This window comes from Brassica napus, chromosome A4 (assembly GCF_020379485.1).
Source record: "Brassica napus cultivar Da-Ae chromosome A4, Da-Ae, whole genome shotgun sequence".
In the NCBI taxonomy this organism is placed as follows: Eukaryota; Viridiplantae; Streptophyta; class Magnoliopsida; order Brassicales; family Brassicaceae; genus Brassica; species Brassica napus.
Genome location: NC_063437.1, coordinates 9,018,980 through 9,035,924, shown reverse-complemented (window position 1 = coordinate 9,035,924; position 16,945 = coordinate 9,018,980). Strand labels below are relative to the sequence as shown.

Here is a 16,945-nt window from a genome sequence, read left to right as displayed (position 1 = left end):
ATATAAATATATATGAAAATGAATCTTAAAAGATAAATAATTTTATATATAATTTATTATGATAATTATTTTTATTTAATACATTTTACAATATGAGATAAAAGTAAATGAAAACATAAAATAGAATAAAAAAGGAGGAGATTTGTGTGACGAGAAGAAAATAACTCTTATATCTATCTTATTAAAATAGAAGTATAAATAAGAAATACCCTTAAAAATTATAACTTATTTACAAAGCAATGCCACTGAAGTAATAAATAAACTTAAATCTAAATTAATTTTTTTTCTCTAAATCTATTCAAAAACAAATTCATGATAAATATTACGCTTAATGCACATTAATACTATAAACCTTAATATGTAAAGTATAAAACTTCTTTCCATAAATTTGTGGGTATTATCCTCTATTAGATAATGTTTATTACATTTTTCAAAATTTTATTATTAATGAAATCAATTAACAATATTTAAAAAATTTAAAAGATATGCCGTATTTGGGAATAAAAACTTAATAATGAGAACATATTTAAAAGATCCATTTTACTTTATATTTCTAAATTTGGACCTAATTTAATTTTTCAAATAACCAATTTGACTAATCTATTTAATTGACGATATTGTTTTAGATATATATAACTAAAATGCTATTAGAAAATTATTTTTAAATTATGTATGATATTACATATGTTCAATTGAATTTTACCTTAAATTATTTTTCTTTAGTAAGGATTTGAAATATTAGATTTGGTAATAACATGTACATTTAAGTATTAGTATTAAAAATTTTAAAAACACCTAACATTTTTCTTATGAGAAAATTGTAATAGAAAAAGTTTCAAAAGAATATTCTTCAAGTTTTGTATGTAAAGAAAAACATTTAGACAAGATAACAATGTTCTAAGTCAATAAGTTAAAATAAAATTAATTTGATAATAATATAAATAGAAGAAATGCAATTACTCATTCTAACAAATTACTCATTTTAATAAGTATAATATAAATATTTTAGTTTTTAAAAATGGATGACGAATATTTATATATCAGGTTGAGAAATTAAAAATTAAGACTACTTATATAACGGGTTAGAAATTTACATATAGTTATCATTTATGACCAAAAACCTATCAAAACATCTCAAATATTATTTTCGCATATATATTTTAGTTTACGGAAAACACACACATAAATTAAAAATAAACTAAAAATATATATTTTAATTATTGTGCGTAATGTCATCATAAAAAATACATAATACGTGAAAAAAAAATATTATATTATTTATAGAAACAAAAGTATATTTCTAAAAAATAAAAAAGTGGTTTCTCTTTTTTACTGAAAACCCAAATGTTGTAAATAATTATTTCTAACGTGTATCAAACCCGACCAATAAAAGACTACTAGCATTTTCTTTACCACTAGTCAACTCTATATCAGGTAAATAAAAATAATATCGGTCAAATAAAAACAAATATTCGCGTGATATTTATATTTACAGTTATATAAATCATTTTACTTTTACTATTAGTGGAATTATGTAACAGCAATATATGTATTATGTGATGTATTTTTGTCACTATTTTATTATCAATTTTATAGATTATATAATGGTGTAAAAAATATTTAGTTATATTACGTAAACAAAAAAAACACACGCCCGGTTAAGCAGGTCCAGCTCTAGTTAGAAACATTAAAGACAATGAAACTATGAATAAGGTCTAGGGTCATAAAAGTCTTTGTGACAATAGAAAGTGTGTATCTAGCAGTAAGTGTTCCAGAGTGTAATTTGAATGTGAAAATTCAATATATAAAACATGTTTTCTATTCATTTGCAGAGTTCTGACTTCAACTATAGAAACTCTTTTAAATTGACCCTCAAAATTGTGCTACTTTATCTGTTGCATATGCAGTGAAGAGTGCTGCTTTATCTACCACCAGAGATGATGAAAGAGATCCATCAAAGATTTCATCTATCTGTCAAATTTTGTCTCCCTTTCTGTATCATGCAAGTGAGATATTCTTCTTCTTCCTTCGAACATTGGAAATCTTTCGATCAATAGAAATCGTATTGGAGACTGGAGAGCATATCATTTATCCTTCAGGAGATTGTCATCTAGATTTAAAGCATATCCCAAAAAAGAAGAATATCCCAAAAAAGAAACGATCGTAAAAATTCTCTCTCAGGCACTTAACTCGATACCGGTCCTTACCCTGCAGTCCACGCTCCCACAGTTTTCTTATACCACCTGGTTTTAACTACTTTTAGCTAAAAACCACCAAACACCTTTCCAGCTTTTTGAATTCTTACCCTTTTTGGGTTTACCCTTCGGTCCCTCCCAAGTTCTGTTCTTCTATCCACCGGGTTCTTCCCCCGACCCGGGTCGGAGGGACCGCCACCGCCGCTCTCTCACCGGAACAACAACCGGAGATGGCCCCTGCCAGTACTAGCGTCCCCTACAAGCAAGACTCTGCGCAACACTTCAGTTCCCTTTGGGACTCTGTATCTATGGCTGGTGGTGTTATAGTGTAGAGACCGTTATTATCTCTCTCTCCAGTGTTATTACTGCTTTACACAGACAATACTGCTCTGCGGTGTGGTTGAAGAATTACTTCCGAGCTATTGTCGCTTCTCTCTCTCTCAATCCATCGACAGTTAAGTATTTAAGGTGTTCATACCTTGGTTTCGAGTTCTACATCGTCTGGATCTAATGTCTCGCCATTACTCACGACAAGAAAAGGAAAAGTGGGTGGAGGAGCCTAGGCCACCCCCAAAAAGACCTCCGGTTCGCATACCGGAGAGCAATAATGAGAGTCTTATAGCTGCTAATCGCCTCACCATTATCGGAAGGGTTACGAACCCTCAAGTCCAACGACCACGTGCTGTGGTGGACTTCTTACCCCAAGTCTGGCACCTTGAAGGAAGGGTGCACGGTCGAGATCTGGGAGCTGACAAATTTCAGTTCAAGTTCGAAACTGAAGAAGAACTGGCCACTGTCCTTCGCAACGGACCATATCACTACAAGAAATGGATGCTCCTCATTCAGAGATGGGAGCCGGTGGTCTCAGACCAGTTCCCTTCGACTATAAGCTTTTGGGTCAATATAATTGGCATTCCACTCCATTTCTGGAACGATAAGACTGTGGATACAATTGGAGACGCCTTGGGAAACTGTCCAGTGCGTGATATCGAGGGAGCTAGGCTCAGGATGGATGCTAATGGTCTGCTCCCACTGGAAATGACCTTGGATATCGAACTACCCTCAGGGGATGTTACCGAAGTTGAGCTGGAATATCTGAAGCTGGAGAAGCATTGCTTTCAATGCTATTCTCTACTCCATGAAAAAGATGATTGCCCTTTATTGGCAAGAGGGGCACAACGTATGCTACCTCGGAATATGGGCATCAACCAACGTAATGCCTTGATGAGGATTGAGGCTGATAAAAGACGCCACGATGAGAGGCGTGGGTACTTGAGGATCGCGGACACTCGTAGGTCTGTCGATTCAGATCAACATCGTAGAGCTCCTTCCGCCTACGAAGGACGCAGAACAGAGCTTGACAGAGCTCGATCTAGGGTCTCTCACTCCCATGGGGGATCAAGAGGATATCACTCAGATCGCAGAACCCGTGAATACTCAGATCGCAGAGCTCACGAACACATAGACCAGCCTAGAGATCGCTCGGAGTATGTTTACAGACCCCGAGAGATAACTTCTGCAGGACGTAAAGATACCGACGTGTCTGGATCATTGGGAAGGAACCTGGGCACTAGACTTTCGGGATTGGAGAACGCTGCCAACCAATTAGCACCTAGCGGGTCTCAAGCATCCCATACCCCGCCACGACCTGTGGAGCAACCTCAAGACACTGTCGCAAACAGTGGCAACTCTAAGGAAAGGCGATCAGCCCTTGAACGTATCTCGGAGCCCAGGCCTCCTGCGTTAGCTCGACTTGGTGTTACCTCAAGTAATGATTCAGTACGACTTCAAGATGTCGAAATACAGTTTCTAGGGGATGAAGATCAGGAGATCTTAACCCGCCGCCTCTCCCGAACTTCTACTGGATTTGAAATGATCCATATTGCTCAGAATGTCCCTGCGTTAACGGGCGGAGTACCTACTGTTCAGAGCGAGGAAAGCCCTGAAGATTTAGCTCCTAACAGAATCCACCCTTCTCTACGGCTTGGAGCTCGAGTGGCCTCCCCTGGTGGGGGAAAAAGAAAGGCTCCAGCGAGTTCGACCGCAGCAAAAGCAACAGGAAAACGAAAAGTTACCAACCAACCAGCGCCAAAGAGGATTCCACGTAGCCCTTGTCATGGGGTTAGCCTGAGAAAAGTAAATGTGGCTCGTTCTTTAAACCCACCACGCAAGAAACTATGTCTGGATAAGGCGCAGGCGGGACCTAGCAAGACTACTATGAAGACAAGAAGTTCCAATACGGTGCAGATACCGACAAATAGGAGAAAGGAGGGGGATTTTCAATCCCCTCTTCCTCCGCTTCCTTAGCCATTTGTAGCTGGAATTGTCAAGGGTTGGGGAACCCCTCGACAATTCGACGTCTGAAGGATATCAACCGTACCTTCGGTCCAGATATCCTGTTCCTCATGGAGACGAAACAGCAAGACACCTTCATTAAGGAAAAGCTCCAGTCTTTGAACTTTTCTGGTTATTTCTCTGTGCCACCGTTAGGCCTTAGTGGTGGATTATCTTTGTTTTGGAGAGATACTGTTACCTTGGATGTACTAAAATCTTCTCCTAACATTATTGATGCTGAAATTAAATTCAAAGGGACTTCTTCTTATGTCTCTTTTATCTACGGAGCCCCTGAGGTCGGTAATAGAACAGAGTTTTGGGATAGTGTATCTCAGATTGGCAGAGGCAGCGATGTACCATGGTTATTAACGGGCGACTTCAATGATATTTTAAACAATGAGGAGAAGGTGGGAGGACCAGTGCGATGGGAAGGGTCCTTTACAGCTTTCCGATCCTTTGTTTCTCAAAACGGCCTTTGGGACCTTAACCACTCCGGTAATCATCTTTCGTGGCGAGGCACACGCTACTGTCATTTTATCAGATCACGTTTGGATAGATCGATGGCGAACTGCAGCTGGTCTGAAGCCTTTCCCATGGGGCGAAGCAGTTATTTGCGTTTTGAAGGAAGTGATCATAGGCCTTTGCTCCCTTATTTCAATAACTCGCGAACCAGAAAGAAAGGTCTTTTCCGATTTAACAGAGCTCTGACAGAGAATGCAGAAGTCACAGAATTAGTGGATGAAACGTGGAACCAGGATCCGCTGAGATCTGTGATCGCTAAGCTCAATGCTTGCCGTAAGGGCATAATCAACTGGACGAAAGAGAGAAACCGCAAGAGTAACCAGATCATAGTCGAGTCCCAAGCTGCCTTGGAGGAACTCTTGTCGGATGCAGCTCCGGATTTACCTCGCATTGAGGTCATTAACAAGACCCTTAGCGATGCTTATAGAGAAGAAGAAGCTTTTTGGAGGCAACGGAGCAGGATCCAGTGGTTGAAGAATGGAGACAGGAACACCGGGTTTTTTCACGCTGCGACAAGACAAAGAAGAATGCAAAACTCCTTCACTGTCTTGGAGGATGCTAATGGGACGGCAGTTTACGAGGAAGAGCAAATTGTCGGGGTTGTAGCGGATTACTACAGGACTTTGTTCACCACGAATGGCAATCAGAATTTCTCCATTGTTGATGAAGTGATAGACAAGAAGATAACACCAGAGATGAATAGGTTTTTGACTTCCATACCGTCCGAGCTGGAAATTCGAGAGGCGGCTTTCTCTATCAACGGGGGCAAGGCACCGGGACCAGATGGTTTATCCGCTAAGTTTTACCAGGCCTACTGGCATATCATTGGCGCAGATGTTTCCCGAGATATTCGGCTCTTTTTCGAGACAGATTGCCTACACCCACAACAAAACGAAACGCACATCAGGATGATTCCCAAGATCTCGGCTCCTCGTAAGGTGGCTGATTACAGACCTATTGCGCTGTGCAACTCCCATTATAAGATTATCGCCAAGATTCTTACGAGGAGACTAAAGCCATTACTGCCAAACCTCATCTCGAATACGCAGTCTGCCTTCGTGTCGGGTAGAGCGATCACTAATAATGTTCTTATCACCCACGAGACACTACATTTTCTCCGCACCTCAGACGCCAAGAAGTTCTGCTCCATGGCCATCAAGACGGACATGAGTAAGGCTTATGATAGGATCGAATGGAGCTTTTTGAGGGCTATTCTTGCTAGGTTCGGGTTTGACGGGAAATGGATTTCGTGTATTATGGCATGCGTGGAATCCGTGTCCTATTCTTTCCTCATCAATGGGTCACCGCGGGGAAGGATCGTACCCTCGAGAGGACTACGTCAAGGAGACCCACTCTCTCCTTACCTCTTTATATTGTGTACGGAATTGCTAGCGGGTTTATGCGAGAAGGCACAGCAGCAAGGGAAACTGCGTGGCATTAGAGTTGCTCGAGGATGTCCTTTGATTACCCATCTCCTGTTCGCCGACGATACCATGTTCTTCTGTCAATCGAGCCCAAAATGTGTCACTGCGCTAAAAGAGATCATCCGGGCATACGAGGACGTCTCAGGTCAACAGATCAATTACGCGAAGTCCTCGATCACGTTCTCAGCCAAGACTCCGACAGAGGTCAAAACAAGAGTTAAAACAGAGTTGAATATTGAGGCTGAGGGAGCTATAGGGAAGTATCTAGGCCTTCCCGAGCTATTTGGGAGAAAGAAAAGAGATATTTTTGCCTCCATTGTAGACAGGATCCGACAGAGGATACGGCACTGGTCTACCAAATTCCTTTCAGGGGCGGGGAAGCAGATCCTTCTCAAGACGGTTCTTGCAGCGATGCCGTGCTACGCTATGTCATGTTTTAAACTCCCCTCCTCCCTTTGCAAACAGATCCAATCACTCTTAACCCGGTTCTGGTGGGATGCAAACCCGGAGAAGAAGAAGATGTGTTGGGTTGCTTGGTCTACACTCACACTGCCCAAATACGAGGGAGGGCTCGGTTTTCGTGACCTAGAAACGTTCAACGACGCGCTGCTGGCCAAGATCGGTTGGAGAATCTTACGGAACCCCTCTTCTCTCGTTGCTCAGGTCTTACTAGGGAAGTATTGTAAAAACGTTCCATTATGGGATTGTGTGGCTCCATCAAATGCTTCTCACGGCTGGAGAAGTATATTAGCGGGAATGGAAATTCTGAAGCAAGGAACCGGCTGGGAAGTGGGCAATGGAGAAGCCATCCAGATATGGAGTGACCCTTGGCTCTCGCTGACTACCCCGATGATTCCTTTTGGACCTCCACCAGCTGCGTCGGCTAATCTAAAAGTGTGTGAGCTACTCTGCCCACTGACAAATACTTGGAATCCAGAAGCCATACAACTCCATCTCCCTCAGTATGAGGATCATATTAACAGTTTGATCACTAGCTCTGTGTCTCATCAAGATAGAAGGATTTGGCTGTTTGATAAATCGGGAGAGTATACTACGAAAACAGGGTACAATCTTGCAAGTACCACAAGGCTCGGTGGGGAGGATCAACCACTGGAATGGCAGAAGAGTATATGGTCCATCAAGACTTCCCCAAAGATTAAAGATTTTCTCTGGCGAGTTGCTAAGAAAGCCATTCCGGTCAGTGCCAATCTAGAGACTCGAGGCCTTCCGGCCTTCCCATGTAAACGATGCGGTGGGATAGAAGATGACCTCCACACATTTCTACTATGCCCTTTCGCCCAGGAGGTGTGGACGCTGGCTCCTATCTCACTGCAACCTCAGGTGTTAATACCTTCTTTCCACCATCTTTTGAAGATTTGCCCACAATCAACTTGCTTGCCACCTGTGGGACTCATATACCCACTATGGCCATGGATCCTATGGCGACTTTGGAAAGCTAGAAACTTGCTGGTCTTTGAAAATAGGCAGGTAATGGCTCAGGAGGTGATCAAGCAGGCTGTGCAAGATGCAAAGGAATGGCAATCAGCTCAGGATGTTGTTGCTTCATCGGCACGAAACCTCTCGGCAGTGCCCCCGGCGCCACCATCCTTCGAGGATGAGAAGCTAGTGTGCTATGTTGACGCAGTTTGGGATGCATCTACACGGAACTGTGGCTTTGCAGGAATATTCAAAGGGAGTGAGCAAGGCAAGATCCAGAATTTTAAAGATTCAAGGAGGTATGTGGAGTCAGCTCTTGTTGCTGAAGCTCTGGCGATTCGGAAAGCGGTTCTGGAAGCATTCATGTCCAATGTGGACTCCCTGCTGGTGTTATCTGACTCACAGACGTTGGTGAAGCTACTAAGACTAAGGGGTCGAGGACGGAACTTAGCAATATCCTCACCGATATTTACTACTTTGGTAGCCGGCTAAAGGCCTGCTCCTTTTTTCACATTTCTCGTTTATGTAACGTTGAGGCCGACTCAGTGGCAAAGTCGGTGTTTGTATCTCTAAACTCATCCCTCCCTAGTGGAGGTTAAACTTTTCCTTAATGCAATGAAATCGTAGTTTGACCAAAAAAAGATTTAACATTGGAAATCTTTATTTCCAAGTTTCAAGGAGGTTTCTAATGAAACCATGCATTTCTTATGGCTTCACGAATGGCAATCTCTTTCAATACAACGCAAAAAAAAAAACAATGAAAAATCTTAACACTGTTGGTTCATCTAGACAGCCAAAAGGTTTAATTATGTTCACTAGCTACAGAGTAACTGGGATTTTGGATCTTATATAGAAATTTATCTTAGAAAAAAGATTTTATTCTAAAAATAAGTCTGCGCTTTCAAACACCTATTAAAATCTAGTAATTATATTATAAACAAAAGGATAAAAGCCAGAATTTTGTTTTCTTGTTTAATGTCTTAACAGAAAACTCAATTATACAAAAAGGTGATTCACGAGACAGAAAAGAACAAAAGAGCTTTCTGAAAGACCTTATGTTTATGTCTCTTGTATATCAATAACAAACAAAAACCTCTTTCAACTTTAGAAAACAAGCTCCAGGATGTCTTCTCTTCTCTTCCTCATCTCCATTGCCTTAACCATAACATTCAATAACCATACTTCAAAGGCAGCAAATCCAGCCGTAAGCTTCAAAGACACTGTCCCTTGCAGGAAAAATAACCTCTTCTCAGTCTCAGGTATCATCAACACATATTGTATTTAGTATTAAGAAACTTGTCTCTTCTCTGTTGTGAAAAGTTTGTCTTCTTCTGTATGGCTGTGTGCAGATTCCTATGGGGATCTTGAATGCAGATTCAGACAAGTGAAACCTAGTTTCAAACAGAAGACAAGAGGTCGTTATCGCAGAGAATCCCATGTTTTATGTCTTGGAATCAAAAGGTGTTCAAGAAACGGGAAGAATCAGATATTCTTGGCTGTAAAGAAGCATCCAGAAAGGAAGTCTAGTCGGAATCTGAAACAGATTAGAAAAGAAAGTCAGGTTCACTTCCAACACAAGAAGCAACAATCATCAACATACAAAAAGCAAAATATAGGAGACAAGAAGTTATTTTTCCCACCTCCATGGTTTCTTCCTCCAAACCCATTTGCGCCCCCACCTTCGATTTTTCCACCAAACCCATTTCAGCCACCGCCTCCTTCGATATTCCCTCCACTCCCATTTCAACCTCCTCCTGCTCCACCTCCATCAATTTTCCCTCCATTATTTCCTCAGCCGCCTCCTGCTCCTCCTCCGTCTATATTCCCTCCAATATTTCCTCAGCCTCATGAGCCTTCTCCTCCTCCATCTTTCTTCCCTCCCAACCCATTTCAGCCTCGTCCTCCTCAGCCTCCTCCCACTCCTCCTCCATCGTTCTTCCCTCCAATATTTCCTCCGCCTCCTGCTGCTCCACCGCCCTCTCCTCCATCCTTTTTCCCTCCAAACCCATTTCCTCCGCTGCCACCGATATTTCCAGGTCTAAATCAACCACCACCACCACCTCCTCCTCCTCCTCCACCACCTCCGTCAATATTTCCATTTCCTCCATTCCCTTTCCTTCCACCACCACGCAACCCTGGCCCTCCTCCTGCTTTATCTTCTTCAGCAAACAAACAACCTACTTAAGCGGACAAGAGTATCATATATATAAACCAAGCTTTTTATTTGAGAAATGCACTGTGTTGTATATGGCATTTATGTATTTATACAAGGGTGAAGAATAAAGATGTGTTTTCTACTTCATTTTTTCCTTTCCTTTTTAAAATGTTACAAACCTACCTCATATATATATGCAAAATCACTAGCAGAATACTCATAATATGGCTCATTTCTGAAGGTTTATGTGCACCTGTATCATAGTCTCTGATTAGACTTAAATGCTCCACTTATAGTGTAGATCCAACTTATGATTGACCATATATTTTATTTATATACACTAAATTATTAACTTCAAATTTATTTATTGTATTTTTATAGTTAGATAATTTCTGAATTATATTTGTATTAAAATTAGTTAACCTATAAGTTTTTTTTTGTAACACTCCTATAAGTCTTTCTATAGTTTTAATGGGTTGACAAAATTATATTTTTTGTAGTTTTTATAAATTATTCTTTTTTTAAATAGGTTTATTTTAATTTTATCACTTTATGAGATCACACATGTTCAAGAAACAATGTTTTGTGTATATCTTCTAGTTATTTGTTATAAAAAAATTAAAAAATTTATTAATGACTGCATTATATAATGGATTAAACTAATGTTTTTAAATCCAGACCAGGAGTCAGATCGGGTTAAACCGCAAACCGGAGATCAATCTGGGTTGGGTTAATAGCAAACTCCAGCTAAAGTTAAACCGATTAAAAATTCGTATCAGACTGTTAAAAAACCAGAAACCGGGGATCTAATGAACCAGCCAAACCAAAATTCGTATGTACACCAAAATTTTGATATAATTTTTGATATTAATTTTAGAATTGAGCTATTAAATTATATTATAAGTTTATATTATATTTCAGTTTGTTATTTTCAAGTTTTAAAAATATTTTTTTATTGAAACATTATATTTGATATGATTTTTTGTATATTATTTATATTATGTATATTATTTACAAAATATCATTAAATTAGAATAGTCGTACTAAGATATGGTTTATATTTTCACGTGTATCCATTTATTTCGTAAGAGGAACATCTTTTAGTAAGTTTGACTCGAAGACCGTGTTTCATACGAAGAATGGGACCAGTAGCTGGTTCGATCGTTTGGCCTTTGACAAGTTGAAAATCATAGTTTTGTAATATTTCCACGACCACTGTCTTCATTAGAGTCATTGCTAAAAGCTTACCCAGGCAAGATCTTGGTCCCCCGAAAAACGCAAAGAACTTGTACGAAGGCTCTTCTCTAAACTCTCCCGTCTCTGAAACCCACCTCCCAGGCTTGAATTCCAATGCGTCTTCTCCCCATACTGCTTCCATCCTCCCTAACGCATAAAGAAAGATTAAAATCTTCATACTTGCATCGACTTTATGCCCACTTGGAAGCACATCTGGTCTTACGGGAGTCATGCGCTCAAATGGAACAGGCGGGTAAAGTCTCATCGATTCATACAAGGCGCCACGTAAATACACCAGTTTGTTCAAGCACTCAATGGAATAATCACTAGACGGCCTCGCTTGGCCATATATTTTTATAAGGTTTGTGTTTAACTCTTGGCGAATCTTAGTGACAACTTCAGGGTTTTCCGACAAAAGCCAAAAGAACCAAGTGAGAGCAGACGCAGTGGCATCCCTCCCCGCTAGAATGAAAGACAACATGGTGTCTCTGAGAAACTTACCGTCACTGGGGTTCAAGAGGTCGTACTTGGTTGCATCTAGCTTCATGTGTGATGTCAAAAGATCCGCAGCTTCATCATTGGCAGTGTGAGCATGCTCTCGTGATATTATCTCTTCTCTCTTAGAATATATAAACCGTGCGCACATTCGTGTCAAAATGGCGTCAGCTTTGGACAGCTTCTTCTCTTGTCCGAACCCAACCCATCTTTGCAGCTTCCACAAGAACCTCGGTTTAACATGCCTATACATAACCCCTTCACCAACATCGTTAAGAGCTTTAGCGAACTCATCAGCCTCTGGCATTTCAACGCAGAGAGATCTAGGGTCGGCGGACCCAGTTACCATCACTAAGGTTGTGTCGAATGTGAACCTCACGAACACATCCTGCAAGTCCACGACCGCTCCTTCCTCTGCTGAATGATTAAAAAGAGGAATGAGCCCGTCATTGATTTTTCTTCTCGTGGTACTCATTAACAACCTTCGAAACCCTTGGTGGCTGAACATGACTTTAGAAGCTTTCCTCAGATTCTTCCATAGTTCCGAGTCCGCGGTGAGGATCCCGTCTCCAAGAACGTCAAATACTTCTTTGAAGTCGGGACCTTTAGTGTAGTTGGAGAGGTTTGAGCTCACGATATGATGGATATTTGCTTGATCAACCGTGAACAACATATCCATTCCAGAATACCACGGGCCCTTGAATGTAAACGTCAAGTTAGAACTCCTGAGAATCTCCACGCTAAACTCATAGATACGATGGAACTCAACGAGCAGTCCCGGAAGCATCCCGAGAACTGGCCAGTTTCTAAGCAAGTTATCACGAGGATTCATGAAGAGGAAGAAACAAAGTGGGATAAAACAAAAGATGGCTATGGAAGCTTCAAAAACCATTATTGAAGCTATTGAAAACTTGAAGTTTGACTCAGTGTAATAACGTTAGATGGTTTCTCTTAGTGCATATGGTACTTGATTCATATACACACACACACTATAAAGCACAATGCATCAATGTCGATGACGATGCTGATTACTCACCACATATACGATTAGAAGAGATTGTGGATATTAAAGTAAGTGATTAATGAGTTAGTTAGAAAGGTAGTTAGTCGATAATACTCAATTACTCCTATAGTCCTATTATAGGACTCCTATATTAGCACGTTTTCATCGTGTATCTGTTGAGATTGAACCTTTGATTAAATCTTATAAAAGAAAAATAAAGAAGAATCAGTGAGAAGAAGAACAAACAAAGAAGAAGCACAAGAAGCAAAGGTGCAAAAGAAAAGAAGGAGACTTGAAGCGCAAGAAACTGAGGAAGATGAAAAAGAAGCAAAACCAACGTGGATCCACAAGAAGTCAAGGACAAGGTTGGTTTGTGTAGCTAGAAGTTACACAACAAAAAGAAGAGTAACTAGTTAGTTTGGTTAAAAGCTAACAGAGTTAAGTTGTTAAGATAGAGAGTTGTTAGAGTTGTTGATGTCTAAGATAAGCATTGCTTGTAAGAAAAGTCTAGTGTCTTAGAAGTTGTATAAGCAATGTGCAAGTGTAATAAGTAGAGGATTCTATTATAAATTGTATGTGTGTAGTGTTGCAAGAAAAGTATCCAATTCTAATATAAAAATTGGATAAAAGCCAGGGTTTTTACGCCCGACCCGGACCGGAATCGGACTGACAAACCCGGTGACCCGCTAAATAATCCGATTTAGGTTTTAAAAAATATCTGCTAATTAAAAACCTGATAAAATCCGCTAAAACTCTTAAACCCGGTAATCCAGCTACCGATTGAACCATTGGTGTACCAGTGATTAAGTTTGTTTAGTTTTTCACAGGATTTTAATTAGTTAATTAAATGTGTTTTGTATTCCAAATAAGAAGGTAAGTTTTTACTTACAATTTTAGTTTTCTCGTGAAGTTATTGTTTTCCTTGCTGCCACATATATTCTATAGCTCTTTAAATTTTCTTTTTTAATTTTTTGCTTATTTTGTTCATCGTAAATAGTATTCGTATGAGCCTTCTAACTTCTAACTTTTAGCATATAAACTGTGTTTTTATTTTTTTCGTTAATCACATGGTTCTATCTTTTTATTTTATTTTACATGTTTCTAAATAAATATAAAATATTTTGTTGTGAATAAAATTCATTGATCTTATTCATTTTTCAAAAGATATAATGAATGATAATAGAAAGAACTAAAACTAGTTAATGAGATTTGATATTAATTTATTTTTTTATCAAAAATCTATTTCAATCTTAATGTTTATTTTTGGTTTATTTTGATTTAAAATTTAATTTTATTATTAACATTAGATATCTAAAGCTTATGAGATTTAAGTCTTGCTATGTTTTATTATATGTTATAATTCCTAAGTTTTTTACAAAAAGATTATTAAATGGTTTTTATTATTTATAATATTTTATATGTAAGATGAAAATAAGATAAAAGGCAATTTGAATATTTTCTGTATATTTTTACAGAAATGTAAGATTTCTCCTATTTTTTAATAACTAATATATAGTTATGTATTAAAATTAATTAATTTATTAAACTGTGGTTCGTTTGTAGTCGACCCAATAACTCGGTGACCTGAAATGTTATCCGGATCAGTTTAAAAACATTGATAAAAGGATAACAATGTAGACAACTAAAAGTGTTCTCTCTTATCTCTACAAACACAAAATAAACGTGAGAGAAAACTGAGAGAGTGTGTGCTTGTGTATGATAAAACACAAGTACAAAAACAGAGAGAGTGTAAAACAGAGTAAGAAACAAAGGCTGACCGTGAGAGAGTGAGGTCCACCAAATCCAGAAGTTCAAAATGGTACGAGAGCTGTGTTGAATTTCAACAGTATCCTATAGTCCTATGAGTCGGACCAAAAAAAATCCTATAGTCCTATGTTATACATGACAAATCCTCATCCCCTTCTGTAAAAATTCAACTTCGTACCAGATTCAGACAACCTTTAGGTCCAAAAAAACATTTGAAAAACAAACAGTCAGTAAAAACACTTATATCAAAAAATTATGGAAACTGTTATGAGTCCCACATCGACCAAGTGATAAGATAACTTGGTCTATATAAAGTCTCGTTATTCCCTCCCCCCCCCCCCCCCCCCCTTCCCCCCACTTGCAAGCTACATTTTGAGTGGGTTCTGCCCTTAGGATTTTTGTATGGGCATAGTTATGGATTGATTGTAGAATATTATGCTAAATGACGCACTAAAGTGTATCAAATGGTATCAGAGCCGGTCGTTTTTCGGACAGTGACGCGCGACGTCGGCAGGTTGGTGATGAGGCAGAGCCTATCACAATGTCGGGGATGACACTGTTTAAAGGAGGTGGTAATGTTATGAGTCCCACATCGAGCAAGTGATAACATAACTTGGTCTATATAAAGTCTCTTTGGTCCCCCCCCCCCCTCTCACTTGCAAGCTAGCTTTTGAGTGGGTTATACCCTTGGGATTTGTATGGGCTTGGTTATGGACTGATTGTGGATATTATGCCAATTGACGTACTAAAGTGTATCAAAAACCTTCGACGGTTAAGCCTGCAATAACAACAAATAGCAATCCTCATGATGAACCAACTCCAACAAAACTGCCTGTTTGTGATGCCTTTGATACCGTTAGGACATTTGTCTTTGTTAAGCAAGTCAGAGTGAACCATAACCATATGTTCTGCTCGAGCTTCATTGTAGAAATAACCAATAGGAAAAGATGTTTCGTCAATGGTTGTTAGATAATACCCCTCTTCGTGATTCTTGGTTTAGTTTGAAGTAGTTAGTGAAACAAAGTTTCGCATGTTGAGTGTTCGAAAAGCAAGATACGATCTTAAATGATTTGCACTCGTCTGTAAATAGATAGATGAGGGAGTGTTAGCTATGAGGCCTTACGTCCTCCTTTGCTTTATGAGTATCTGAGAAAGAAGAAAAGAAGTCAGCAGAAGGGGACAATTGAGAAAGGTGACGTGGCATAGGAGGCCACTTGAGTGGTACGGTTATGAAGAATAAGAGAATAAGGAATAAAGATGGTGAGCTGGAGATCTTGCTTAACGGCCCACGTGATATGCTGGCTGACTAGGAACCTTTTATATATATGAAAGAGGATTGTATTGAGAGAGCATCAAGAGATTTGATCTCAAGTTAGAGAGGGAGAGAGAGACCCTAAGAGAAATACTCTCTAGTTTGTATTCAGTCTTTCATTATATCAATACAATCATCGTTTTCTCTTTTATCACATAACAACTTGGTATCAGAGCTTCTCTTTTCTGGGAATCGATGGCACCAGGGAAGAAATCGGAGATAGAAGCTGCATTGGAGAACATGAGAGAAGAGGTGAACAATATCGGTGTGGTCGAACGTTCGATGGAGGATCTCAAGGAGAGTGTGATGGAGATCCGAAGTCGGATGAGCGTGATGGAGCGGTTGGAGAAACGTTTGAATGAAAGCGAAGAAACTCGGAAAAGGAGTTTGTGACGTTGTTTCAAGAGCAACGTTGCAAAGCCAAGATGGAGATCCCGATCTTCACTGGAGAGAACGCAGAAAGCTGGGTCTTAAGAGTGGAGAAATATTTCGAGCTGGGTGAGTTTTCGGAGGAAAGAAAGTTGAAGGCAGAGAGGATGTGCTTTAATGAGGACGCGTTGCTGTGGTATAGGTAGGAGCGTGATCGGAATCCGTTTATAAGTTGGGATCAGATGAAATACTGTGTTCTGGAGCAGTTCTCTACTACCCATGAGACCACTGCTCGACAGAGTGATAAGCAAGGCTTATCCGTAACAAGAAAGGGGGGAGAGATTAGAAGAAAGGATAAGGATTTAGATAAGGTTTTAATGATCAATTATGATCATGCGAATGTTTACACCTCAACCATATAAATAACCAAATGAAAGACAATACGACATCGTTTCTTTATTCTTCATTATACTCTCAAGACCTTCTATCTCCAAGAGAGTCTCTGCTTCATCATCTCTTTACTTCTCAGCCACGCTTAACCTCCCTCTTCGACCTCATACGCTTCTGCACAAATGCCAGTGGTACCGCCAGCTTATCAATACCCCCTCGTAGAAGACTCAGCTTGTCCTCAAGCTGGCAGTGTGGAAACTGCTCCAACAAGCGCTGCAATGGCTCCCACGAGTTTTCAAACTCAGG

General features: G+C 39.6%; 3 protein-coding genes across 3 annotated transcripts; 2 read left to right on the top strand and 1 right to left on the bottom strand.

Moving 5' to 3' along the window:
* Window positions 1–2,705: 2,705 nt before the first annotated feature.
* LOC125608159 lies at window positions 2,706–4,502 on the top strand. The gene has a single exon (XM_048778117.1). The coding sequence runs from the start codon at window positions 2,706–2,708 to the stop codon at window positions 4,500–4,502; it is 1,797 nt and encodes a 598-aa protein (XP_048634074.1).
* Window positions 4,503–8,927: 4,425 nt separating this feature from the next.
* LOC125607907 (leucine-rich repeat extensin-like protein 3) lies at window positions 8,928–10,214 on the top strand. Its single transcript, XM_048777415.1, has 2 exons — window positions 8,928–9,171; window positions 9,262–10,214. Exons 1-2 carry the CDS (start codon window positions 9,036–9,038, stop codon window positions 10,095–10,097), a joined length of 972 nt encoding a protein of 323 aa, XP_048633372.1. The 5' UTR covers window positions 8,928–9,035; the 3' UTR covers window positions 10,098–10,214.
* Window positions 10,215–11,030: 816 nt separating this feature from the next.
* On the bottom strand, window positions 11,031–14,869 carry LOC125607906 (alkane hydroxylase MAH1-like). Its single transcript, XM_048777414.1, has one exon. The coding sequence runs from the start codon at window positions 12,688–12,690 to the stop codon at window positions 11,131–11,133; it is 1,560 nt and encodes a 519-aa protein (XP_048633371.1). The 5' UTR covers window positions 12,691–14,869; the 3' UTR covers window positions 11,031–11,130.
* Window positions 14,870–16,945: the final 2,076 nt, after the last annotated feature.